Source organism: Oryzias latipes, chromosome 21 (assembly GCF_053564925.1).
Source record: "Oryzias latipes strain Hd-rR chromosome 21, Olatipes_Hd-rR_3.1".
Classification (NCBI taxonomy): domain Eukaryota; kingdom Metazoa; phylum Chordata; class Actinopteri; order Beloniformes; family Adrianichthyidae; genus Oryzias; species Oryzias latipes.
This window is the reverse complement of record NC_136257.1, coordinates 26346482-26372055: the sequence shown is the minus strand read 5'-3', so window position 1 is coordinate 26372055 and position 25574 is coordinate 26346482. Positions and strand designations below refer to the sequence as shown.

The window sequence follows — 25574 nt, the reverse complement described above, 5'->3', positions numbered from 1 at the left end:
TCTTCTCTCATGGCCCACCACCGGGGGTCTCGTTTTTCCGGTTCCCTTCCACCCGCTGGCTCATGGGGTGCGATTGACCCCAAGTATTTTTTTTTTTCTTTAGCATTCACTTTTCTACATCACCCTTGAGGCTTTTCGAAGTGTACTGTTTGTGTTTACGTTTCTTTTTTTTTTTTATGTAATCAAGAAAGGTCAAGAGAAACAAATGAACAAACCTAAATGGTTTTCTGCTGCTTTTTTTTTTTAAAAAATAACCGGAAGCAATTTCGGCTTCCATAGTTTTCTTCTTCCGTTACTAGCTAGTTAGTTCAAACCAATTTGGTCTCCAGAGAAGATGCTCTGGTTGTTTTTGCTGTCCTGCAGTCTGTTTCTGTCCAATTCCGGACAGACAGTCAACGGTGAGTGGCTCGACCCGTTTGACATGCTAAACTACGAGGCGAGGACCAAAACAATGAAGAACTCTGAGGTTGGTCAACGTGGGATGTTCGTCAAATCCAACTTCTTTGAAACAACTTATTTTTTTGATATTCAGTTAATCTTACTTGCCCCACAGTCACAAGCCAGCAACACTGGTGCTGCTGATCCGCAGCAAAGGGAGAAGGTAAACCAGCCTGTGGCCCACTGTAACCCACATGTCATGGATCTACAGAAACAGGTTCGTGTTTGAGCTTTCAAAGAGAAACTGATGGTTCCAACTCTGTACGGGGTCTCACGGACCCCGCGAGACAGCGCGAGGTGCCACTGTTTGGTTCCAAATCGGTACGGGGTCGCTGGGACCGTGCGAGACAGCGCGCGGAGCCTGTGTTTCGTTCCAACTCTGTACGGGGTCTCACGGACCCCGGGAAACAGCGCTCGGAGCCTGTGTTTCGTTCCAATTTTGTTCGGGGTCTCACGGACCGTGCGAGACATCGCGAGGTGCCACTGTTTGGTTCCAACTCTGTACGGGGTCGCTGGGACCCCGCGAGACAGCGCGCGGAGCCTGTGTTTCGTTCCAATTCTGTACGGGGTCTCACGGACCCCCGAGACAGCGTGCGGAGCCTGTGTTTCGTTCCAATTCTATACGGGGTCTCACGGACCCCGCGAGACAGCGCGCGGAGCCACAGTTTGGTTCCAACTCTGTTCGGGGTCTCACGGACCGTACGAGACAGCGCGAGGTGCCACGGTTTGGGTCCAAATCGAGATGGGGTCGCTGGGACCGTGCGAGACAGCGCGCGGAGCCTGTGTTTCGTTCCAATTCTGTACGGGGTCTCACGGACCCCGGGAGACAGCGCTCGGAGCCTGTGTTTCGTTCCAATTCTGTACGGGGTCTCACGGACTCCGCGAGACAGCGCGCGGAGCCTGTGTTTCGTTCCAATTCTGTACGGGGTCTCACGGACCCCGCGAGACAGCGCGAGGTGCCACTGTTTGGTTACAATTCTGTACGGGGTCTCACGGACCCCGCTAAACAGCGCGCGGAGCCTGTGTTTCGTTCCAATTCTGTTCGGGGTCTCACGGACCGTGCGAGACAGCGCTCGGAGCCACAGTGCGCGGAGCCTGTGTTTCGTTCCAATTCTGTACGGGGTCTCACGGACCCCACGAGACAGCGCGCGGAGCCTGTGTTTCGTTCCAATTCTGTACGGGGTCTCACGGACCCCGCTAGACAGCGCGCGGAGCCTGTGTTTCGTTCCACTTATGTTCGGGGTCTCACGGACCGTGTTAGACAGCGCGCGGAGCCTGTGTTTCGTTCCAATTCTGTACGGGGTCTCACGGACCCCGCGAGACAGCGCTCGGAGCCTGTGTTTCCTTCCAACTCTGTACGGGGTCTCACGGACCCCGGGAGACAGCGCTCGAAGCCTGTGTTTCGTTCCAACTCTGTACGGGGTCTCACGGACCCCGCGAGACAGCGCGCGGAGCCTGTGTTTCGTTCCAACTCTGTACGGGGTCTCACGGACCCCGGGAGACAGCGCTCGGAGCCTGTGTTTCGTTCCAACTCTGTACGGGGTCTCACGGACCCCGCGAGACAGCGCGCGGAGCCTGTGTTTCGTTCCAACTCTGTACGGGGTCTCACGGACCCCGCGAGACAGCGCGCGGAGCCTGTGTTTCGTTCCATATCTGTACGGGGTCTCACGGACCCCGCGAGACAGCGCGAGGTGCCACTGTTTGGTTCCAATTCTGTACGGGGTCTCACGGACCACGCGAGACAGCGCGAGGTGCAACTGTTTGGTTCCAAATCGAGACGGGGTCGCTGGGACCGTGCGAGACAGCGCGAGGTGCCTGTGTTTCGCTCCAATTCTGTACGGGGTCTCACGGACCCCGCGAGACAGCGCGCGGAGCCTGTGTTTCGTTCCACTTCTGTTCGGGGTCTAACGGACCGTGCAAACAGCGCGCGGAGCCTGTGTTTCGTTCCAATTCTGTACGGGGTCTCACGGACCCCGGGAGACAGCGCTCGGAGCCTGTGTTTCGTTCCAACTCTGTACGGGGTCTCACGGACCCCGCGAGACAGCGCGCGGAGCCTGTGTTTCGTTCCAACTCTGTACGGGGTCTCACGGACCCCGCGAGACAGCGCGCGGAGCCTGTGTTTCGTTCCATATCTGTACGGGGTCTCACGGACCCCGCGAGACAGCGCGAGGTGCCACTGTTTGGTTCCAATTCTGTACGGGGTCTCACGGACCACGCGAGACAGCGCGAGGTGCAACTGTTTGGTTCCAAACCGAGACGGGGTCGCTGGGACCGTGCGAGACAGCGCGAGGTGCCTGTGTTTCGCTCCAATTCTGTACGGGGTCTCACGGACCCCGCGAGACAGCGCGCGGAGCCTGTGTTTCGTTCCACTTCTGTTCGGGGTCTAACGGACCGTGCAAACAGCGCGCGGAGCCTGTGTTTCGTTCCAATTCTGTACGGGGTCTCACGGACCCCGGGAGACAGCGCTCGGAGCCTGTGTTTTGTTCCAACTCTGTCCGGGGTCTCACGGACCCCGCGAGACAGCGCGCGGAGCCTGTGTTTCGTTCCAATTCTGTACGGGGTCTCACGGACCCCGCGAGACAGCGCTCGGAGCCACAGTTTGGTTCCAATTCTGTTCGGGGTCTCACGGACCGTGCAAGACAGCGCGCGGAGCCTGTGTTTCCTTCCAATTCTGTACGGGGTCTCACGGACCCCGGGAGACAGCGCTCGGAGCCTGTGTTTCGTTCCAACTCTGTACGGGGTCTCACGGACCCCGCGAGACAGCGCGCGGAGCCTGTGTTTCGTTCCATATCTGTACGGGGTCTCACGGACCCCGCGAGACAGCGCGAGGTGCCACTGTTTGGTTCCAATTCTGTACGGGGTCTCACGGACCACGCGAGACAGCGCGAGGTGCCACTGTTTGGTTCCAATTCTGTACGGGGTCTCACGGACCACGCGAGACAGCGCGAGGTGCAACTGTTTGGTTCCAAACCGAGACGGGGTCGCTGGGACCGTGCGAGACAGCGCGAGGTGCCTGTGTTTCGCTCCAATTCTGTACGGGGTCTCACGGACCCCGCGAGACAGCGCGCGGAGCCTGTGTTTCGTTCCACTTCTGTTCGGGGTCTAACGGACCGTGCAAACAGCGCGCGGAGCCTGTGTTTCGTTCCAATTCTGTACGGGGTCTCACGGACCCCGGGAGACAGCGCTCGGAGCCTGTGTTTCGTTCCAATTCTGTTCGGGGTCTCACGGACCCCGCGAGACAGCGCGCGGACCCACTGTTTGGTTCCAGTCGGCGTTGGGTCTCACGGACCCCGCGAGACAGTGCGCGGAGCTACTGTTTAGTTTTAGTTAGTGTTGGGGTCGAACGGACCTACAAGAGAGCGTGTGGAACTATTTTTTTTTTTAGTATACATTTTTAGCAGATTTTCACTGAGACTCTTTTTGTGAGAGATTAGGGTCCAAAGCTTCCTCTGATGGTCTGAGTCTCAGAACTCAGGTCAGTGTCCCTAAACTTGGGTCGGAGCCTCTTTGTAAGCCCCCTTGTATCTAACGCTACAACTAATTTTGTTTCTTTTGGTATTTGGTAAGAAAATACCATCGACTTCTGCTGACTTTTCCAACACACTCTTGTTTTGTTTTTGTTTTTCTTTTTGAGTAGAGCTGCATGAAGGTTCTTTGGACCGTTTCATTTCCACCCCACTCTGTTGGTGCTACGGCGAGCGGGAGGTCTGGGTCATCAAAGTAACGTCACAGCAGACAGCTCTGGCTGCCATTCCTTGTATATGGTAATCACTTCATTTAACCTGTGTATATGCTGACCAAAATCATGTAACCTTTGTGTGTGGTAATCACTTTATCTAACGTGTATATACTGACCATTATACGATTAAAAATGTACACACCAATGTATTTTTTTTTTAATTTTTCAATCTTTAAAAACCGAGATTGTGTGATGTATCCAATAATTAGAAAAATATCTCTTCAAATAGTCATGTTGGGACAAAACCCATGAGCAAAAAAGAAAGCGAATATGCAACGTTGAGGTTCCAGTTTGACTTTTATTCGAACAAGGCAAAAAAAAAACTGTACAGTAGGCATCAGGGAACAAGCTCTATTGAGTTATCATGGAACTGGCATCTATACAACATGAGCAGTTAGCCATTTTGTTCAACATCCTACATCCTACTCCGTTTTTGGGAGCTCTCCCTGACCCGGACGATGCGCTCCGCTCTGCGAGACCTCTGAGTGGCAACGAGCCTCGGTAAGTCCTGTCTCTGCGGCGATACTCCCCTGACGACTGGGAAGTCGGTCGAAGGACGGCAATCTCCTCCAGATTGATTCGAAGCCCTCGGAGCAGAGCGTCGCCATCGCCGGACGAAGCTGCTTTTCGTTTCCCACGGACGAGACGGACCCTCGACGGGTCGGCGTGTCGACATCGTGGGCTCGGGCCGCCAGAGCAGAGCCGGGCTCCGATTGCTGGAGATCCCCTCGCGTGGGCTTCGGGGCTCCAGCCGTGGCGTCGCCTTCGTGCGCCTCCGAGCCTCGCTTCAGCATCCAAGGGTGGGCCAGTATGTCTTTCAGCATCGGTCTCTCTTCGGGCGTCCTGCTCAAACACCATTTTATCAGGGCCACGCAGTCCTCAGAGAGGTCTTTTTCGAATCTAAGCTCGCCCAGTAGGAGCTCCCTGTCGTTTCCAAATGGTATGTCCCCGTGCACCATGTCGTACAAAAGAATCCCCAACGACCAAACCTCAGATGGAAGAGCTTTGTAGCATCCTTGTGTGAGCCGTTCGGGGGGCCCATATGCCGCAGTCCCGTGGAACATGTCGTACACTTTGTCGGGTTCAAGAAATTCGGCGGAGCCAAAGTCGATGAGTTTCAGCTCGAGCGTCGTCAGGTCCACCAGCAGGTTTTCGTCTTTTACGTCCATGTGCACAACACCGCGGCTGTGACAGTGGAGCAAGGCCTGGATGACCTGACCTAAAAATTCTCTGGCCGTGTCCTCGCGCAGACGCTTACTGATCGTGATGTATTCGTACAGATCTTGCGTGTTCTCTGGCTTCTCCGTGACTATCACCCAATTATACGGGGTCTTGTAAAAGTCCAGCATGCGGATGATCCCAGGAAACGGAGGGTCTTTGGAGACCATTTCCAAGGCGACAGCTTCGAATGGCTTACTGGTCCCATCAACCTCGCAGCATCTCGTACGCGAGAGCGGGATAATCTTCAGGGCCACGGAAATCCCGTCGCTTCGCCTCTTTCCCAGAAACACTTTGCCGAAGCCCCCCTTGCCCAGGCAAAAGCTGGTCTTCCAGTACTTTTCCATGGCAGAAGGATTGATTTTTCTTTTTCTCTCTCTCGAACTGTCGCGCTCTTCACGGAGCAACTTCCCTCCAGTCTTTGTTAAACTCGCGTAAGGTTACTATGACCTCTCTTGGTTTGCACGGAACAAGTTTTAAAGGGCCTGTGATCCAAATCTTCTGGTCTAGTTTCCGTTTCCGGTCCGCCGCACTCCCGTCAGACTTCAGCGAGGCAGAGTCAGACAGAGAGGGAGAAGGAGGACACTGGAAGAAAAAGAGGAAACGTTAGAAGGTGGGGCCTTCATTCTGAAGGAGGAGGAGGCTGATTGTAAGCCCCCCCACACCCGCTGCAGGGAAAGAGGGAGGGGCAAAGAGGACAGTGAGGTCCAACCACAGAGATTAAGACTCAGTGCAGCGTGGCAGATTTCTACCAAGGGCCCGTGCAAAGCCAGTTGTCACGCTGCAAAGAGCAACACAGAGGAGGGTAATCTTTCCTTTGCATACTCCCCTCATTTTCCACTTTGCAGAATCTCACAAGGCTTCGTGTTGCTGAACCTGGATCGCACAGCTTAGAGCTCAGGACCACGTAAGTGAGTTCATACTTTAAATCCTAATTGATCAACGGTTGGCTTTTCTCTTTTTTTTTTTCTTTTACAAAACAGTCGCCCTTTTCGAGCACAGCTTATCGTACCTCGAAGAGTCTAAAGCTGCCTTTGTCCGGGGTGAATGAGGGTCACTGCTCCAGAGGCGTCTCTGTGTAACATTTCCAGCATGTGTCTCCAGTTGTAGTAGAACGCGGGCTTGTAGCTTCCCACGGAACCTTGAAAGTTGACAAGGAACCCTTGGTAGTCTCTCACCGATACCTCAGGCAGGCCCACGTCTGGTGCGAACTTCACGTTGAAGTAGTACACGGGGTCCGTGCGGGGGGTTTCGAGCCGGAGGCCCTGCGAACCGCACATCTGCGCGACCGCGGCGGACTGATTAAACAGCAGGCACAGGACGCAGCAGGAAGGCTGCGGCACGATGTTCGGCTCGCCGTCGCCCGAGCGCTGCACCTTATCTCGTTCCAGAACATATTGCTTGTAAGCCTCTGGGGACATCAGAGTCGTCAAGGGGCCCGTCCGCACGTTGACCAGCATTCCTTTGCAGGAGTTGCGATTAGCGCACCTAGGGAGCCCTCTGTCATTCAGCATCTCCGTGAGCAGGGCCCTGTCGTACGTGTTACGGGCCAGGGCTCGTCCCGGCACCGCGCGCTCCGCGAAAGATGCCATGAGCGGTTTCGGGTTCCTGGCCAGCAGCTCCAACACGGCCAGCACGGGGGTGCAGCGTGGGCACATGGGATTGGGGTCGCCGTTTGCCTCGCACGAGCATCTGCCCGGCCGAGGCTCGCACTCCGGGAAGAGGACGGCGAGGTCGGCAGACGACAGGTGTCTTCTCTCTGCCGCACGCTCCAAGACGCGAGCCTTGATCAGCTCCCTGCCGTCTGAGACTTTGCCCTCGTCCAAACATGGGGCGTCCGAGGGAGGCTCCGCAGCCCGTCGACCCGGATCCGCCGCTTCGCACCAGAGGGAGCGACGCGCGGATGGCTTCCCGCGAGGCACGGGTTTTGAGCACAGCGAGCAGGCGACGCCCTTCTCTCGGACCCCGTCCGAACAGCCCGGGCACATCCAGAGGCAACATGGTTTCTCGACGAGTCCTGCAAAACAGGCGCACGTGGAACAGATGAACCCGCGGAGGGACGGGCAGCTGCTGAAGTGAGGCTCCGTCAGGTACCAGTGTGGGTCATTCACGAAACAGGTCTCGCACACCCTGGCTTCGCAAGGACATCGGAGCTTGATGCCGGCTCTGCTCCTTTGCTTGCTGCCTTTGACCAAGGTCACCAGACACGACAGGCACTTTGCGCACCCCGACCGCTTGTCGACCCTCGCTCTGCCGACCTTGGACGCTCCGCCGACGTAGCTGATCGTGGAAACTCTCCTGTATAGATTCGTAGACTTGAGAGCGGCCTCCACTGAGGCCTTCTGACGCTTTCTTTTACACTCCATCAACAGTTCGACGGGTACCCTCCCTGCAAAGGCGTCGTGAGGGCCCTCTCGAGGAGCTTCCCCCTCTCCTCGCGACATCGTCGACATAACACCCGTGGCCCCCTCCGCCGTCCGAGGAAGCTCAGTCCACGATGGAAGCGAAGCGGGAGCTGTGCTGCTCCCTGTACAGGGCCTTGGCGCTAGACCCCGTGCCAGTGATCGGCGGCGTGCTGTACGCCCCCGGAACTGAAGGCGTGAGCCTGAGGTCTCTCGGAGAGGGCACGACCAACTGCTCCCACCACAGGTTCAACTTTAGGCATGCAGTGGACGCGTTGCTGCGACATGGCACGAAAGAAGGGCCCTGCACTTGCGCGCAACGGATTAGCGCGTCCGCGGAACAGCGCTACAGAGGGGGGGACGGCGCAGATGTTCCGAACCCCGAACGCCGCCGACGGTGCGCCACCAAACCGGGCGGGCAGGGCTCCTCCCGCGAAATCGCCAGAGCCCAGTCCCAAGTCCTGTGGGCGTACGAAATGGAGCCGGTGGCAGCGGCGTACAGGTGGCTGATGTGCAACCGGAGCGCGAGATACCCCAAATGCTGCGACTCTGTGTTGGTCTACCAGGTAGACCGTTCCAGGACCCTGCCTCCGGGACTGTACGTGTACAAATCACGCCCATCCCACTTCGGATGCACCGCAGAGAGACCCCTCTGTGTGGTGGACCAGTTTAATTTTCGTGTCCAGAGACGGGGACCGGTTTCGGTGGAGGAAGAGCCGCATTGCTTCGAGAGCGCGCTGCCCAAGGAGATAACCCTGGAGCTCTTCCCGGGCCGCGACAACTTCAGCGCCCTGTACGTGATAGGGCGCGCCATCACGGCACCCACGCCCGAATACGGAAACAGGCTTTTCGGAGAAGCCCTGGCGCTCGACCTGGTGTCTCCGGAGTCATGCGAGAAAGCCGTCGCCTGCAAGCACCACCTGATCGGCATGAGAACGGAGCAAGCCTGCGTGATAGACCTCCGCTGGAACTCCTTCGACGTGATGAGCGCTTGCATGAAGGCGGTTCCGAAGATCAGGGGAATGCAGGCGGTGGTCTGGTCCAACCACGTGCCCGACCCTGTGAAGATCGAGTCCGATGTGCTGGCCTGGCTCTTCGGGTACGTCACCGTGCTGCCCGCGGCCGTCCGCAGCGTAGACTACAAAAACGAGAGTCTCGGCGTGCGCTACATCATCGTAGACGTGGATGGTTTTTCGGGGACTCTGCCCGAGCCACCCGAGGGTGAAGCCTCCTGCTTCGCGCACACGTACTTCGAGGGAGATGTCGGGCTCGCCGCGGCGGCCATCGGTGAGCTCCCAGAGGCCTCGAGCAGGATGGGCTCCCCGCGGGCAGGATCTCCCGCTTTCTGGTACGAGCTGCCGGCATCCCTGGGCACCCTGAAGCCCACGCCTTTCAGCAGCGGCTCCAGGTCTCGCCGTGTGTGTGAGCCGCAAGGCTTTCGGGACCAGTTCAGGACCTGGGCTCTCGGGAAGACGGACGGGGCTTGCTGCCTCGCCATAGCCGTGCAACACACCCTGTACTACCACGCGAGAGACAGAGAGTACAGACTGATGGTAACGCACACAGTGTTGGACGGCGACACCTCGCTGAACATTTACAAACTGTGACGCCGAGTCAAGATGACAGGGGGGCGCTCGTGATGCTTACATGGCGGGCGTCACGTGAGGGATATTAACAGACTTTTCAGACTTTTCTTCGAAGCGCGAAGCGATCCAGTGAAAAGGACGAGGCAAAGTTATAAAAACGCAGTGAAAAAAAAAAAAAACTAACCGCGTCTGTGACAAATCATAATCATTATCATCATCATCATCATCATCTGAGTCCTTTCCTCTGTCTCTCACCCCTGCCCAACCATTCCTCTGTGTTATGTTCTTTTTGTCAGTTGCGCAGCTGAGCCCATGGATCCAAAGGACGGCGTCTCCAAGTGGCTGGTGGCAGCCGCAGCACTGCACGCAGGTGCTCTGGAACTCCACGTCGACCGAGACTGCTTCGACTGCGTCGAAGAGGCCATCTGTTACCTCTGCAATCGGGCTACGTGGGAGATTCCACCGGGGGAGCGGGACCGCCTCGCAGCAGAGCGCAGAGATTACTTCTACCACCCGCAAGACCTAAGGGGCTCGATCGGACTAAGTTCGTTTTTCGTCTCAGGCCAGTGCAAATATTGTCAGCTGTGCAGAGGGGTGAAAATACGTTTCCAACCATCGTTGTGTCGCCACGTGCTGGAGGTGGAAGATCGCTGCGATAACCGCGCACCGCAAGAAGTGGGGCTGAACCTGCGGCGGTTGGAACACTTGGCCACCCTCCACACTCCGTACTTCGTAATGCTCTTCGTCAGCCTGGCCAAAAGGAGGCGCTACACGTTTTACAGATCCCCCGGCGAGTTGAGGGACGTCGCCAGGCACCTACTTCTAGCGCTAGGTCCCGACGCATCCCGGCGCTCGCCTCACGACCCAGAAGAGGAGCTTCACCTTCATGCCAGCATCCTCAAGCTCTGGTGGAGATATCAGGACAAGCAGAGCACCAGGCTAGGCGTTTCGATTCCCTACTACTTCAACCTGGGCTCGGAGCTGGAGAGCTGGTCGTGGACCCCGTCGACCGACCGCTTCGAGCTGAGGATGCCCGAACCCCTCTACGGCTTCGTGAGGAACCATTGCCTGTTTCACGAGCTGAGGGCCGCGCCCGGACCCGAAATGACGAGCCAAAGGACACAGAGTAAGCCGCTGGTGAGGGTGCGCGAGGTGCGCACCTCGCTCCACGGGGACGTCTCCGTCGTCCTGAGTGTGTTGGTTTCCAACAAACACCTGGAGCAAACCTTGCACGAAGCCGCGAGGGCTTACGAGAACCAATGCAGAGCGAGGCGGAGGGTCAGGCTGAAAGACGAAGGACAGGTCTTTTCGCCGGGGGTCGGGCAGCACTACCCTCAGCTCGATTGCATCGCGCTGGAGCAAGCGGGAGGAGCGCCGTCGACTGTCATGCACGTGGTGACAACGTCGGGGGCCGGGTGGCTGCCGCTCCACAGCTGGCTGAGGGAGACCCGAGGAAAGCAGGTCCGCGACGTCGTGGTCCGCAGAGCGCTGGTCTGCGTGTTGGACTCCCTGAGAGACCTCCGCTCCACCGATCGCCATCCTTGCAGAGTTCTGTACCAGAACGCAAAGGATGACGACTCTCACAGCCGCACCTCCAAGCTCTCATGCGCCTTCGTCATCCACCGACACACAGGGGAGACGATGTCGCTGCTCCCCTTAGTTTCCATGCCCGGGCTTTACAGGGCCTCTGCGCTGACGGACGACGAAGACAGTTTTCGTGCCGCGTGCTCCAACTTGGCGCTGAGCGTGCTGCGCGCCGGAGCGCTCCCGGACGATGGCTCGACAACGGAGGCCGCCATCTCTGAGTTTTGCAGGACGGGCATGGCGGACGCTCACCTCTGGTCCACGGTGCTGGATTGCCTCGGGAGACCGCCGCGGTCCGAAGAGACGGGGCGCTGGCCGCGGGCCACGTGGCTGGGGCCCGGGTCCAGGGATCGCAGCTCTTTGAGAGAGCGGTTCGACTGGTTGACGCGGTGCGACGGGGCCGCAGCGGCGCCCGGGCTCGCCTGCATGATAGAGGTCCTGAAGGAGGACGAGTTGTCCTCGCTGGGGCCAGCGAGGAGGACACTGGAGCGCTGTAAGACCCTGGCGGAAATTCTATCTTGCCAGGCTTCGGGACGCGCCCGTGCCACCAGTCCAGCCCGAACCAAGACCGGCAGGAGGAAGCGCAAGAGTAACACGCTGAGCAATCCGCACGTCACAAAAAGCATGACGATGGATCCCTGTCAGCCGCTTTTTCCAGAGGCATCCCAGTCCGCGAGCCAGCGGACGCTGGAAGAATGCTGCGGCCTGGAGCACATTATGAAGATGAGCAGCGATCTGACAAGGGAACTGGCTCTCTCTCGCGGGTCGTCGAGCGAACCTTCCAGCAAGCCGCGGACCGTGACCTACCTAGACGCGGACGTGAACCCCCTGAACGAGGACCTCTTCTCTGCGGAATGGGAGAGATTGGATCGCCGCGCACCCAGAGGCTGCCACAGTTCGCCCAGTGCCAAGGTCGAAAAGCGGGACGCCCTCGCCGAGCTGCAGGACTTCGGACTTTGCGACGAGGACGAGGCGAGCTCCCTTCGCTCGACCGGCTCCCTCCACACGGCAGGCTCCCTCCACACGGCAGGCTCCCTGGACTGCATTGTGACAGACAACACTACGAATCTCTTCTTCGCCAGAACTGACATCGACAATTTCCAGAGCAGCGACATGGTGTACAGAGTCTTACAAGAGTCCTTTTACCCCGAGCAGAGCACGAGTGCGGACACGACTCTAACCCTTCTTCGCCTAAAATCGGAGGACCCCTTGCCAGAGACGACCCGGTGCGACGGAGAAGAGGCGCTCGTCGCTTCGGGAGGACTCAACCCCTCGGGAAGCGCAGATAGGCAGTCGCTTCAGGGCCCCATCCGAATGGAGGACAGTCGCGGCGAGGAGGACAGTCTCAGCTCGGCCAAACGCGAGCGGGTGCAGAAGGCTAATTGCATGAGATGGAGGTCCAGAGGGCTCTCGCGGCGGGAGAGGCAACTGTCAGACTGCGCCCGCTTTCACCCCGTCACTTACCTGGTTTCGAGGGACATAACCGATTTGATCAGCAACCTCACCGTGAAACGTCACTCAGAGGAGGACTGCGTCAGCAGGCCGTGCCACGGACTCAACAAGCCGGAGCGATGGGATGCGTGGGGCCCGGGCGCAAAGGACAAGCAAATGCAGCGGGGGCCAGCTGTATTGGACCTGGTACACGGATCAATCACTTGCCAAAGGTTTCTGTGGAGGATGGGCAGAGAGTACTCGCACAGGGACGGGGATATGACGAGACGGGGGCACGCCCGGTGCACGAAGCTCTCATGGCCCACAGGGTTTGCCTACGTGCCGGCGGTGGAGCGCACCGTGCTCAACTGCGAGCTCTCGGAGCAGTGGTACTTCACCGTGGACCTCTCCGCTCCGCCGGACCGGGGTTTCAGGCTCACGGAGATTCTCGTGGACAGTTTGCCGAGCTTGTGCAAGGAGGACACGCCACATCTCCTTCGAGTGCTCGGGAAAAAGACCAACTACCTGGGTGCCGTGTGCACCGTCCAGGACGTCCAGGGCTTGATCATACACAGGATTCACATGGCCTACGAGTCTCTGGTGAATCTGCTGGACATGCACACGCGCCTGCAAGTCCACTCCTTTGCTGCACGCACCTTCGCCCTACACTGCGTGACCAAAGACACGGAGGAAATGGCGCTTGGGGTGTTTGTGGGCGAGAGCCCCGGGTCTGTGAACCTCGGGTGCTCTAAGGGGTCGCTCGTGTCGTGGTTCTACGACGACAAGGTACTGCTGGCCTACCACGTGCTACAGTGCCTCCTCAGAGTTCAGATCCTTTCCCTGAGGGTTCTCGGCTTCACCATGAAGCGCATACAGCCGGCTCGCATTTGGAGGGTCAAGACGGGATTTAGGGTCGACCTGCTGGCGTGCCTTGTCGACACGCTGTACGTCTGGGACGGGAACGGGCCCGCATGGGGCGCCTTGGAAGGTCTGGCCGCCGTGTGGGAAACCCTCTCCCAGCTAAACCTGCGACAATACGTGCCCGACGCGGCAGCTGACAAGCTGAAGCGGGCGTACATCGCCGTTTTCGGAGCGTGCCCGCACTCCGCCTACGGCTCTCCGATGTGCTCAAAGGGCGGCCGCAGTAAGGAGCGCAGCTGCGTGTCGTGGCTCCAGGCCGGGGATATGAGAAACTACTTCAGAGAGTGGACTTTGCCCGAGGACGAGGAGCTCATCCACCAAGTGTACGGGCTGTGCGGCTTTTCCGAAAGAGCCACGGGACCGCGAAGCCCGCTGGAGGACGTGCTGGGTAGAGACGGACGATACGAAATGCTTTCTCTGCCCACGGAACAAGGCTTCGAGGTGCAACCCTACGGCCCGTTTGTCGTACGGATACAAAATCAAGTCATCAAGTGGAATCGGGTGATTGTGGTCGAGCCCGCTGTCGCCGGGCCCGTGACCCTCGCTCAGCTCAACCCGTTGGAGAGGTACGACCTGGTCACCAGAGCGCTCGCCGCCGCCTTTGCCAATCAGAACGAAGAACTCGACGGGGAAGGAGTGGCTGGAGACGGGTGGACCTCGAGAGGGTCTGAGCACACGCACGGTGACGGGGCGGGGGAAAGCTCTCTAGGGCTCCCTCAGCGGGAAGAGGACACTCAAAGCAGCATGTACTATTAGGTTTCATCCACTTCAATTTGCTTCAATTTGTAGCGCACGCACCGTCTCTCACTCGGCAACGGGGCAGTGTACCGAATGTTCCTTCTGACTGTGTAGTGACCCGTATCGCTTCTACCGAGAGCAGTCGCCATGTACCATTTTTGCAGTTTACTTTATCTCGCATGAAGCAAAGAAACTCACCCTCTGACTGCATTGCGGTTGTGTTCATGTACTTGTGTTCATGTACAGTATTTCCAGTGTATTCCTTTTTCACAAAATAAAGAATTCAGTCGTGCACCACAGAATTTGGTATGTCTTTGATTTTTATTTCCATCACCTCATCGAAACAACAAGGAAAAATAAAAAAAAACATCTGACAGAAAACAGCATAGCTCAGCATCGTAACACTTTGGGTTTCAAGGGCTCGTAATGGTTTCGGGTCCACACGATGTGAGCGCAAGCCCTATCGTAGATCGGGTACGACGTCTCCGTGAGGAGTCCCAAGCGTTTGCCGTGAGCTTCTAGCATGTATTTTACCTCCTGTACACTGAGCCACCTCTTCTCCTCAGACAAGAGTCGCTTCAGCTCAGAGACGTTTTTGGGTCCGTTGACTGTCAGGTACGTCTCTCTGACGTCTGCCCTTTCCGCGTTGAGAAACACAAACTCGGCCGTCCTCGTCACCAGGGACGCGCGGGTTTCCCCTCTGGCCGTGTCATTGAACAGGAGCTGGGCTACGCTGTGGAATCCGCAGTAACCGTCCGAAGGAACCTCGATCACATCGAGGTCGTGTAGCCTCGCGTAGGCGCGGAGCGAGCCCGCTCTGTGATTCGGTCCACTCTCGAACAGAAGTTCGATTGGAGTCGTGTGCGGCGGCAGGCCCCTCAGCTGCCACGATGATCCGTCGCATTCCAGAAAGCCCTGCACCCACGAGTTCCCGTGATGGCTGTTGCAAATGTGAAAGAAGGTCCCCTGCGAGCAGACCGTGACGTTGCGCCCGAACAAACCTGCCGCTATGGAGACGACGGGCAGAAACTGTTCCGGCGCTGCGTACAAGTCGCCGCACAGGGCCTTTATGTCTTTGCAGGGCCCTAGGCCTGAGGTAGAATTTCTATCGATGATTTTCGAGGCCAAGTGTACAACAACCGCGAGGGCTTCCACCGTCAGGGCAGCCGAGTCCGACTCTCGGCGTCCGTACGCGCCGACGAACATCAGCCAGAGCGCTTCCGCCAGGGTTTTGCACGGGCGCGACGCCGAGCTGCATACGGCAGGTTCTGAGCTCGGCACGGCGTCCCTGCGCGTCTTGGCGAAAGTCGTATTCCACACGTTCGTCAGGCAAGGCTTTCTCAGACTCGGAACCGAGCTCACCCCAACAAAGCCCGGCCATCCGTTCGCGTCCGCGGTTTCGCTGGGAAAAACCTTTTGGTGCGCAAAGCCGAGACTATCTGGAGAGTCCACCACCAGCAGCGTTTCCAGCGTCGACCGAGGGCAGTCACGCTGCGCGAGTGCCGCGCTCGGAACGTCTTGATCTCCGGAGGCGACCGGGGGGTCTCGAGGGGCGCTCTCAGAGCAGGTCGCTACTCGTTCCGTCCCGTCTGCAGTGCCTGGATGGCGAGCGGTCGAATCGACGTACTGGTTCCCTGGTTCCACCTCGTTTTCCCAGCAATCTGGGTCGCTCTGAACAGACATACTCTCCAGGTCGCGCGTCGCGCAACTGAGGATAGAACCCCAGTCGTCGTCGCTCTCGCTCAGAGACAGGAGGCAGCCGTGCCAGGGGTCTGAGGCTCGAGCGTCGAGGCTCGCTGGAGGAGCCGCGACGGGCCGCTCGTCGCCGCGATCTAAGGCGCCTCTCAGACTGCTGCGAATCCCGTGGGCAATGTCGCCCAGGTAGGCGTAAGGCGGGTCGTCCGGAGACGACTCCGCGTTGCCTAGGCGGGCAGCGAACCACGAGTCGCGTGCCTCGATCGCGCTCTTCACCGTACAGGGAACGACGTTTAGGGCCATGAAGAAAGGCAGCTGAGCCGTGAGCTCGGGCACGTACAGCTGTGCCGCGCGCAGCACGGTTCGAGCATCGAGCAATCCCTCAAACACGATCAGCATGGCTCTCACGATGCTGCGGTCGTTGTACCCGCGGACAGAGTAGCGGCAAGACGGGTCTGGGCCGACGTCGTCCTCTCCCCAGTCTCCTGTCGTGGCGCGTCGGTCGATCTTCAGTTCCATGGCCGCACGCAAGTGCCTGTCTGCGTCCGTTCCTCCCGGGTTGCGAGCCAGAACCTCGAGAGCGCTGGGACGAGAGTGCAGAGCGTTACCGTACACCAGCACGTACCACGCCGCAAAGTACAACAGACCCGCCACGGTGACTCTCACCGCGGACCGGCCGTCCGCCTCTACTCCTCGCCGGCCCCGCTCTACTCCTCCAAGGTGACGAGGCGCAGAGAGTCTCAACCCGCTGGCCGCGAACGATAGCGCCAGGGTGGAATTCACAAGCGAGTCGGGTAAGCTTTCCCCTTCGGCCGCGAAGCACGGCAAAACGCCTCTCGCCAAAGCCTCTTGCATCGCCTCCTTTTCGCTCTCACTCGTCAACCCTGCGCGCGTCAAGAGGTCCAGGGGGCCCTCGAAATAACGTTCGTAATGCTCGCGCTCCACAGCGACCCACCCTCCAGAGGCGGTGGGCAGAGGCGAGTCTGGTCGCACGAGGTCCTTCACCCGTCGCCATCCTCGCGCCAACGTTTCTAGCGCGTAAGCGGGACTCGGAGACGCGGGCAGAGCCAGGGCCTTGAACAGCTTGTGGCAGGACCTTGTGGGGTTGACAAACACAGGCCAGAACAAGCTGGCGTCAGCCCTGAGCGAGCTGGGTCGAGGCACTTTTAGGCTCAGACGGTCGAGAGCGCACGGCGACACTTTGGGAAAGTGAAGCGCTATGGCGGCCGCTATCGCTTCGGGATCCTGAGCCCGGGCCTCGGTGTGACTGGGGATCTCCGCCAGGGCGACCGGGGTCCAGGAACCCGAGCGACGGAATGTCCTCGGCGCAGGGAGCTCGTACAGCACTTCTCCGGCGGGGGGGACCCGCATGTCCCGCTCCTCGAGGCGATCCCTCGGGTCGAGCCCAGGAGAGACGAAGCCAGTGTTCAGCGCTGCCGTCTCAAACAGTCTGGGGTCCGGCGACACGCTCGTCGTCAGGATGCCTTCTCCCCGGGCGTCCTGATCGTCGAGGAGCATGGGGAGATGATCGTTTGCGTACAGCACCACGATCTTTTCCAAATCCAGCGAGCCGTTTCGCTCGTAGGTTTGAAACGCGACGCAGTGCGCGGCCACCGAAAAAGCCCAAGCGTACATCGCAGCAGCCCCTCCGTGCTGGCGCGTCTCGCAGGCCGGCAAATCCTCTTCTCCTTCCCCGTTCCCTCCTTCTTCTCCTCGTCTGGGGATTTCTCCTTCTCCTCCACCCCCATCTTCTGATTCTGCAAAGTTTTCCGATACGCAGCAGGCGCCTGAAAGGTCCGTCGCAGGGAACGCGGCTTGCTTCTCGAGCGGAAGGAGGGAATGAACGACCCAGCACAGTTGAATCACGGCCTCGTTGCGGACCAGCCAGTCGCGTTCCCGAGAAGCCTCGACCGCAGCGCACTCCATGAGAAATGCGCAATGGGTAAAAATCACCCGACGGCACTCGGAGCACGACAGCTCCAGCATGGAGCTTTCGCAGCGCCGCACCGCCTGCACAGCGGACCAAGGGGTGTATCCGCAGAGCCTCATCTCCCTCACAATGGCCCGAGCCACGACGCCAAGGTCCTTCGCCTCCCCCGGCTTGCAACAAGGACAAGTCGGGTGGCCCACGAACCTCATCTCACTGTCTGGCGAGCGCGGGACCTCGCGAGCGTCGTAGAACTCCTGAGCCCAGCCCGGTTTCAGTTCGTTGCAGGTGCCACAGTTCCGTTTGCGCATAACGAGCCAGTCAGATCTCAAGATCTTGTGAAGAACCGGCGCGAAAGCCACATCGACGAAAAAGGGCCCGAACATCTCGATCCCGACGGTTGCGTGTTCGCCCCGCCTGAGCCACTTGCTGGCGAGGTGCAGCAGGCCATCGTCATTTTTCTGCTCGAGCACAAATCGTTTCAGGTCGGGCAGGTGAGAGCAGACGTGAGCTGCGCTTCGCAACCGGCCGAGTGCCGCCGCACACTGGTCCACCTCTGACAGCCAGGTTCCGTATTCCGCCGCGTCTCTCAGGTGGACGCTGCCACGGATCGAGGCGAGGCAGTTCCGCACCGTGTAGTAATGCGCGGTCTCGTCCCCGTCCTCCGGGTCGATGCCGCGACCGTACCTTGTCTCGTGCGACAGCACGTAGGGGACCATTCGGCCGGACGAAGCCTCCTCGAAGGTGACCGGCCTGACCGAAATGGATGCCGAGACCCCATCAGATTCCTGGTGCACTGGCTTGTACACCAGGGCCCTGCGCAGGGAGCGCGCGGAGGAGCAATGCGGACAGGGGTCATTCCGGCCGTCAGGTTCAGCGTCGACACCGCCGACCGTCAAGTAATCGCAGTCGACGTCCATGGTAAGGGGGGTGGTCGAGTTGGGCCCGCTGCCGGCCGCGTTAAGTATCTTACCGTGTCCCGTCCCACCCCCATAGGCACACCTTCAGAACGCGAAGAAGGAGCCGGCGGCCTCAAGCCGGCGCCTCGATGCTTGGGCCTCCGTGAGCTCACCGCGTGCCTTGCTCAGGCTGAGCTCCAGAGAGCCTTCGTTCCTCACGACCTTTCTCAACTGAGAGATCAGTAGGGATCTCTCGTAAAGCAGGCTCTTGACGGAGATGTCGCCGATTCCGATTAGGCTCTCGAGAACCGCCAGGTCGCTCCTGATGTCAAAGTAGGCGTCGTTCAAGTGAAAATCCCAGCTCCACATGCCGGAGCCTGCCTCGTCGAGAAGATCGCGCACGTCTTCCACGTGCCCTACGAGGACCCTGTCCCGACCTTCTGAGCTTCGAGGTCTGGCTCGGGAAAGTTCGACGTCCAGCATCCTGAGCGTCCGGGCGCAATCGTCCCCGACGCGCCTGGGCACCAGCAAAGACGCCTTGACAAGCAAGCGACCCACGTACGCTCTTGCCTCGCTCCACGGCTCGCCGTGGCTCACCCCGGGTCTGTCCCGCACGATTTCCACAAATTCCAGCGGCGTAACATCCCTGGAAATCTTTGCGCACATCCCCCTCCACACCTCCATGTATCTCACGTACAGGTCGGTGTAGCGCTCCAGGATCATCCGCAGCGCCTCGCCGTCCGTGTAGCAGGAGTTCAGCGCTTCGCACACGGTCGCCGCCGCCGACGCAGACTCTCGACAGGACTCTCCCTGCCCGGACTCCCCACGCGTGCGATCGTGAGTCCTCCTCGCGGAAAGGCGGACCATTTCTCGGACCAGGTTGTTACGGCCCAGAGCAGCTTGAACCATGAAGTGCAGGCGTTCGTCGCCCGTGTCGACCCTCAGCTCGGGATACCTCTCCAGCACGGTTCTAAAGCCCAACATGAGCTCGGACACCGTTTTCGTGTAGCAGCCCAAGGTCCGTCTGTAGCTCTCGGCAGCGGACTTGCAGTGGGCGTCGTAGGCTTCGCACTTGAGGCACCGGGCAGGCCCTTGTGGTGGATCTCCCGGTCCGAGGCCTCCGTCGCTCAGAGAGTCTTCGCGCCGGCGTCTTTCCCGTCTCACGGGTACCCAGGAAATGCTGTACTCGCGTTTGTCCGCGGGTTCGCCCTCAGGTTCGCCTTCGCTGCCTTGAGAGTGCACAGACATGCTCTCTTCGCTTTCGCTGCGCCTCAGGTTCACTAAGGACCTCTCGGATGGAGAGTCCAGATCGAGCGACTCGCCTTCTGTGTACATTTCTACGTCGTCTTGTGGGAACCTTCCGGCTCTGCGCTCGCCGCGCTCCCCTCCGCTCGTCTCACGCTCCCTGCGTTCCACGCTCTCCCTCCGAGCCCTTTCCTCATACCTCCGAAACGCAGACTCCACAGCCTGGACCAGCGTTGCCTGCTGCGATCCGCTGGCATGTCCGGCGGCCCGGCTCCACGCGGAGCAGAAAGTCGCGGTCATGTCCATGGGGTAGAAGCCTTCGGGAGCAGCTCCCTCGAAGCCCGTTTGCCTCCGAAACGTTTGGGAGGGGGCCGTTCGGGGCCAATCGTCCGCATGTGTGATAAGTACATCTGCTACATCTACGCGTGCCTCTGCGCCGGCAAAGCGGAACTCTCGGACGACGAGCTGGCCTACCTGTTCGGGACACGGGGTCGAAACCTGCGAGCCCGCCTTCATCCGCAGTGGCTCGAAGGCTACCGTTTGAGGTGCCGCCACGCATACGAGCAGGAACGTCGGCGGCGCCTGCGCCAGAGCCCCCTGAGCTCCTCGTCGACGCTTTATGCGACGCGGCTGGGTGACGGTGCGCTGATCACCGCCGACGAGGATGGAAGACTGCTGAGCATCCAGCGATTCGCGGAGCCCCGTCCTCCCAGGAGGCTGCGGCCCGCAGACAGCGCATTCGCCGTGTTCAGGGAGACCCTGTCTGTGTTCTCGGACGTGGCCTTCAGGGCGCTCGCAGGCGGTGGGGCCGAGCCCGCTTTGGTGATCTCGAAGCGCTCAGAGATCGAATCGGGCGGCTCTTCCCACTGGTGGCCAGAAACGAGCGTGGGCTACGAGGTCGAGGAGAGGGACGTGAGCGGAGCCGAGGTCGTCCCGGGTATCATCTACGCTTCAGATGGCCTGTCGCTCTACCAGGTGGTGTCTTCTTGGAAGGCTCGCGTTTGCCTCGTCTTCTCGCCCGACTGCCGCGAGGAGGTTGTCCGCACGCTCTGCGCCCTTGCCTTGGGCGACTGCGGGCTGGGGACGCGGTTCGCCCTGCGGTGCGTGCTACCCGGAGAAGGCGACCGCGCGTTCGACCTGAGGGAACTGGAGCCTAAAGATCCTTGGTTCCCGGGGCCCGCGCTAGGCCCCGGCGCCAGCGGGAGGCAGGGATTTCTACGGGAACTGGACGGAACGGCGGAAAGTCGCCACGGCGCATTCTCCGGCCTTGCGGCTCTGAGGGAGGTGATCTCCACGCCACTGGCGTTCTCGGTGCTCGCCGAGAACGACCACGTCGCCGTGCTGAGGCACCTTCTCAGGGATGCTCTGGTGATCGTGCCCAAGTCGAGTCCGAACGCCAGAAGGGGCACGGGCCGCCAGGACACTGCAGGTGTGAGCAGAGGCGGGAAGACGACAGCACGGGAAACCCGGGAGGCCGAAAGCAAAAGCGAGAGCAGATTTAGGACGAGGACAGCTGCGGAAGGCCCGAGCGGACGGCTCACCGAATGGTTTCCCAGCGGGCACTCTGTGCTGGAGATCGAGACAGGCGCGCCAGGGGCGCCCCGCCTGCTGATATCCTCGCCGAAGGTCGTCCGAGGGAACTCTAGATCACCTTCTGCAAGCAGGACGCCCACGTTGCGTGTCTACAGGACCCCTCGGTACAGCGGTGTCATGCCGCAGGGCTTCAGGTCAGAGGCGTACCTCTTCGATCGGGCCGTGTGTCTGATCCCCGGGGGCATGGACGTGATCGCTCCTCCTCAGCTCGACGGCGCGAGCTGCGCGGCAGTGCTGTACGCGCTGGAAGTCTTCGCGAGGCTGGCGGGCCCAGACGTACCGACGAGCCTATGGTTCTCGGGGCCCTTGGAGTGGACAGAGGCGCGGGCACTGGTCCTTTCTTACCTACGCATGGAAAACGCGGGCTTCGAACGAGGTTCCAGGGAAAGCAGCATTCGCTTCGAGGCGAGCGACTGCTCCATTCTGTCGAAGCTCAGGCAGATCGTGTCAGAGCACGTACCTGGCACCTGTCCTCGCCTAGCGAGTCTTGGGCCGTCCGAGTCGCCCGAGCGCCCGATGCACGAGGATTTGGAGGGGGACCTGGCTCTGCTGCGGGGCACCCCGAGCAGGGCGCCGCTCTCGGACGCCAGGGGCATCAAAGAGGCAGATCCGCCGGCCCGCGTGGATTCTCCGTCGATCTGCGAGAGGACCACGGGCCACATCGTCCTTTTCGGGAGGGGGCTCGGGCCGAGCTCTCGTTTCAAGTGGGTCACGATAGGCATACGCACGCTGGGGCCCGCCGACTTGAACATACTGAGGGTCTGCGGGGTGTTTCACTCGAGACGCGGCCGTCACAGGGCCCTCCTGAAGATTCCCGACACGCAGGGCGTGCGCCCGGGCTCCCGCGCATCAGGTGGCGCCCGTTGCACGAGGCTCACCGAGGACTTGCGCGAAATCGCCGCCTCCTCGACTATCCCGCCGCCCGACTGCTACTTTCAGCTGAATTACGCCCCGGAGACAGGGAGGGAACGTATCTGGAGCCGCTCCGGCCACGAACTGGAGCGCTTCCCGGTCACAGCAGACGCCGCGTCCAGCCTGGAACGGGCCGTGCGCAGCGATCAGGCCAGGGGTTACGAGGAGCGCAGGCTGTCGCGCATTTTCAGATCTTCCCGCCGGACGGCCGGGCGTTGCGAGCTGGAGCTGGCCGTAGACGAGCCTTTCGCTCGAGGCCCGTGTGGAGGAGAGCCCCCACACACGCGTTCGTGGCTCAGGTCGCCGGCGGCGGACCGACAGTGCCACAGCGCCATCGGGGACGGAGAGTTCTTCCCCACGGTCGAGGTGGCGAGGGCCGAGAAGGAGTCGAGCGGGAGCGTCTCGGAGGACGCCCTCTCCCATCCCCTGCGTGAATACAACCTGAACCTGGCGGCGAACGCGCGCCCTAAGCGCTTCGCGCTGGACAGGGCCGACAGGTGCCCCGGAGAGTGCGGCTCTGCGTACGAAGCCTGCCTGGATGAGGCTGTGATGCTGGGCCACTGCGCGAGAGTCCTGGCGACGAGGGGGGCAGAGAAGGACTTTGACGTGAGCGCCTGCCTGACTCGCTTCTACAGAGCCGTGCACCCTTGCGTGCCAGAGATGAGCCGGGGTGACGTGATGCTCGACTACGAGTTCGTCCTGCACGGACGGGGCCTTCTGCCCCCGGCGCACGCTCTCCTGGGCCACCTGGCCGAGAGCTGCAGACTGACCTGCCACCCGGCCTGCAAGCTGTTCACGCTGAGCAGGCACAGGGGTGCGTCTGCCTGGACCAGGGGAACGGACGCAGAGGTCCGCCACTCGCGCAGCCTCAGGGTCAACACAATCGGAGCCTTCCTCTGCTCCCGGGACCACAGGCTGGCTCCGCTCCTGGCCAGGTGCTGCGAGCCCAGACCCCTGAGCGCTTCCGAGCTCTGCCCCGGGAGCGAGCTGCTGCCTCGGGGGGATGAGGAAGACCTCCTCCTGAGGGCGTACTCTGAGACGCTGGGACCCGCGCTGGTGTTCGAGAGGGTCGAGACCTTCCCGGGCAGAGTTTCGACGAGCCTGGGGGACTGGAGCTTTCTTAGGCTGGCGAGCGAAGGGGCCTCGAGACCCGAGTCGACGGCGTCCGCCAGACGCCCCGGCATGTCCGTGATAGACGGGCACACGGTGGCGTTCGCTTCTGAGTCTCCCCTGTTCTACCTGAGGGGCAAAGGCCCATTGGTTCAGAGGCTGGAGTCCGTGGCCGTGGTCGCGGAGAACTGTTCGCTGTTCCGGACCGACGCGCTGACGAACGAAGACCCCGCGTGGCCTGCTCCCGAGCCGCTCGAGGCCAGGGCACGCATCAAGTGCCTGGACAAAGCGTCCGCCATCGACAAGATGTTCATGCGTCGGGGGCGCAGGGATCCGTTGGAGGGCTACGCCACGAGCGAGAGCTCCTGGGAAAGACTGAAGGACGCTCTGTGGACTTTTGCCAAAGTCCCGGCCGAGACCTCGCGCCCGAGCGACTGGGAGCGAGACTACCCGGTGTCCCGGAGCTCCAGGTCCGCGGGCCCGGAGGGCGCAGGGGTCGAGATCGTCAGATGGCTCTGCGGGGCTCCGCCGGAGGAGTTCACGCACCACGGCCGCCCCGGCGAGGGCCTCGGGCGTGTGGAGATGGCAGACGGGCACGCCAGGGCCCTGAACCCAAGAGAGTGGAGAGGGTTCGACGTGCTGCGATCGCGCGTTTTGACGTGCCCCTCGGAAAGAAGGTGGACCAGAGGCCTCTGCGTCGTCACGAATAGAGGCACCAGTCGGTTTCAGCGCGAATCTCGCATGCCCATCTCCAGCCTGATCGAAATAGCGGAGCCCGGAAGGTGGTACGCGAAGCCGGTTCCCGAGGACGACGGCCGCGAGCCGGAGGCCGACGGCGAAGAGGAGCTCGAGAGCTGGAGCTTTCGGGCCGAGGTGAGCTCGGCCGGAGAGTTCGCCGACTCGCTCGCGAGAGCCATGCTCTCGGGGAACACTCACGCAGAGCTGGAGATCAGATGCTCGAGACGCGGTCTGTACGGTTACCTGCAGCGCGCGGTGGCTTGGTTCGCGGGAGCCACGGGCCCCTTCAGGAGTCGCGCCGTAACTGTGTACACCCCGGAGGCAGACTCGCAGACTTTCGCCTGTCGCTGGACCCACGCGCTGCCGAGGGACTTGGACGTGCTGAGGAGCAGAAGGACGGGGTACCTGGTGTCACGTCCGGACGGCCCGCGGGAGGACGATGCTATCGCGCTTCTGGTCGAAAGGTCCAAAGGGGTCATACCGGTGAGACACTCTGGCAACTTGGTGCTGCATTCCGAGCCCAGGACCCTAAGGGCCGCAGCGATACGGGGCGATCCCGGCCTGCACGTGCTCGTCAGCGCACCCGAGGACGCCGAACCATCGGAGGAGCAGCAGGAGACTCTGCGAATGCGCAACAAAGATTCGCTCATGGCCTTCTGCGAAATGAACGGAGTGCCTGGGGGGATACGAGGCCCCGAGACCTGGAAGGACCCCTCGCCGTGGTCAAAGAGACAGCCAGGATCGTTTTGCTCAAAGGTGGCCGAGCTGAAGTTCAGGTGGGAGTCGGGAACCGAAGCGCCGCTTGAAGCGCCAGCTCGAGGACCTTGCGAATGGCTTCCCCGTCTACGTTCGAGCCCTCCGAGATGGCAGAGGAGCCCAGACGGTCGACTCGTGCTCAAGCGAGACAGGTTTTGGCATTCGGTGGACACAAAGGCGTCGCTCGTCGAGATGAGGCGCCGAGCTGCCTCCCTGACGCTCAATGCAGAGGCGGGAAATGCACAGGTGCAGACCGAGAGAGCTGAAAACGATGAAGACGAACGGGTAGAAGAGGAGGAGGATGAAGAAGAAGAAGAAGAAGACCAAGATCTAGAAGGGGTAGCTGTGGATGAAGGAGAAGAAGGAGACCCTGCGGTACCAACGCCCGCGCCCCTGAGAGTAAAGTGCGACTTTCGAGAGAGAGGCCTTTCGAGTATCCTCACGTTGAACTCTCGACTGGAAATCGAATTGGTTCCAGACGTCCCTGCCGTGGAGGGCCACGTTTTTTTCGCACCCACTCCCAACCCGGCCTGGAAAAGGCATTTCGATCTGACGGAAAGAGGCAAGCTCGTACGCTATTACAGACCCTGTTCGTTTTCACCCCTGACGTATCACGTTCACACCGTTTTGACGTTCGGCTGC

At 60.4% G+C, this 25574-nt stretch overlaps 2 protein-coding genes and 1 pseudogene across 4 annotated transcripts in view; 2 read left to right on the top strand and 1 right to left on the bottom strand.

Annotated features, from left to right (window-relative positions):
• Positions 1-190: 190 nt before the first annotated feature.
• LOC144988803 (uncharacterized) overlaps positions 191-25574 on the top strand; it is a 31989-nt gene continuing 6605 nt past the window's right edge. The window contains exons 1-2 of one of the 2 annotated variants that reach the window (XM_078939772.1): positions 191-466; positions 554-655. In XM_078939772.1, coding sequence (XP_078795898.1) covers positions 335-466; positions 554-655 — 234 coding nt within the window. In that variant the 5' untranslated portion in view covers positions 191-334. Of the gene's footprint in view, positions 656-25574 lie in introns of both variants that reach the window. The other variant, XM_078939771.1, reaches the window with a different exon arrangement.
• On the top strand, positions 4074-14359 carry LOC144988802 (uncharacterized). Its single transcript, XM_078939770.1, has 2 exons — positions 4074-4202; positions 9680-14359. The coding sequence occupies exon 2, from the start codon at positions 9696-9698 to the stop codon at positions 14073-14075; it is 4380 nt and encodes a 1459-aa protein (XP_078795896.1). The 5' UTR covers positions 4074-4202; positions 9680-9695; the 3' UTR covers positions 14076-14359.
• LOC144988804 (serine/threonine-protein kinase pim-3 pseudogene) lies at positions 4514-5927 on the bottom strand (annotated as a pseudogene). Its single transcript, XR_013652831.1, has one exon. The product of XR_013652831.1 is annotated as a serine/threonine-protein kinase pim-3 pseudogene (transcript).

What these genes read in the sequence shown, in the direction of transcription:
- LOC144988802 (XM_078939770.1), top strand. Translation starts at nt 9,696, where the DNA reads ATGGATCCAAAGGACGGCGTCTCCAAGTGGCTGGTGGCAGCCGCAGCA.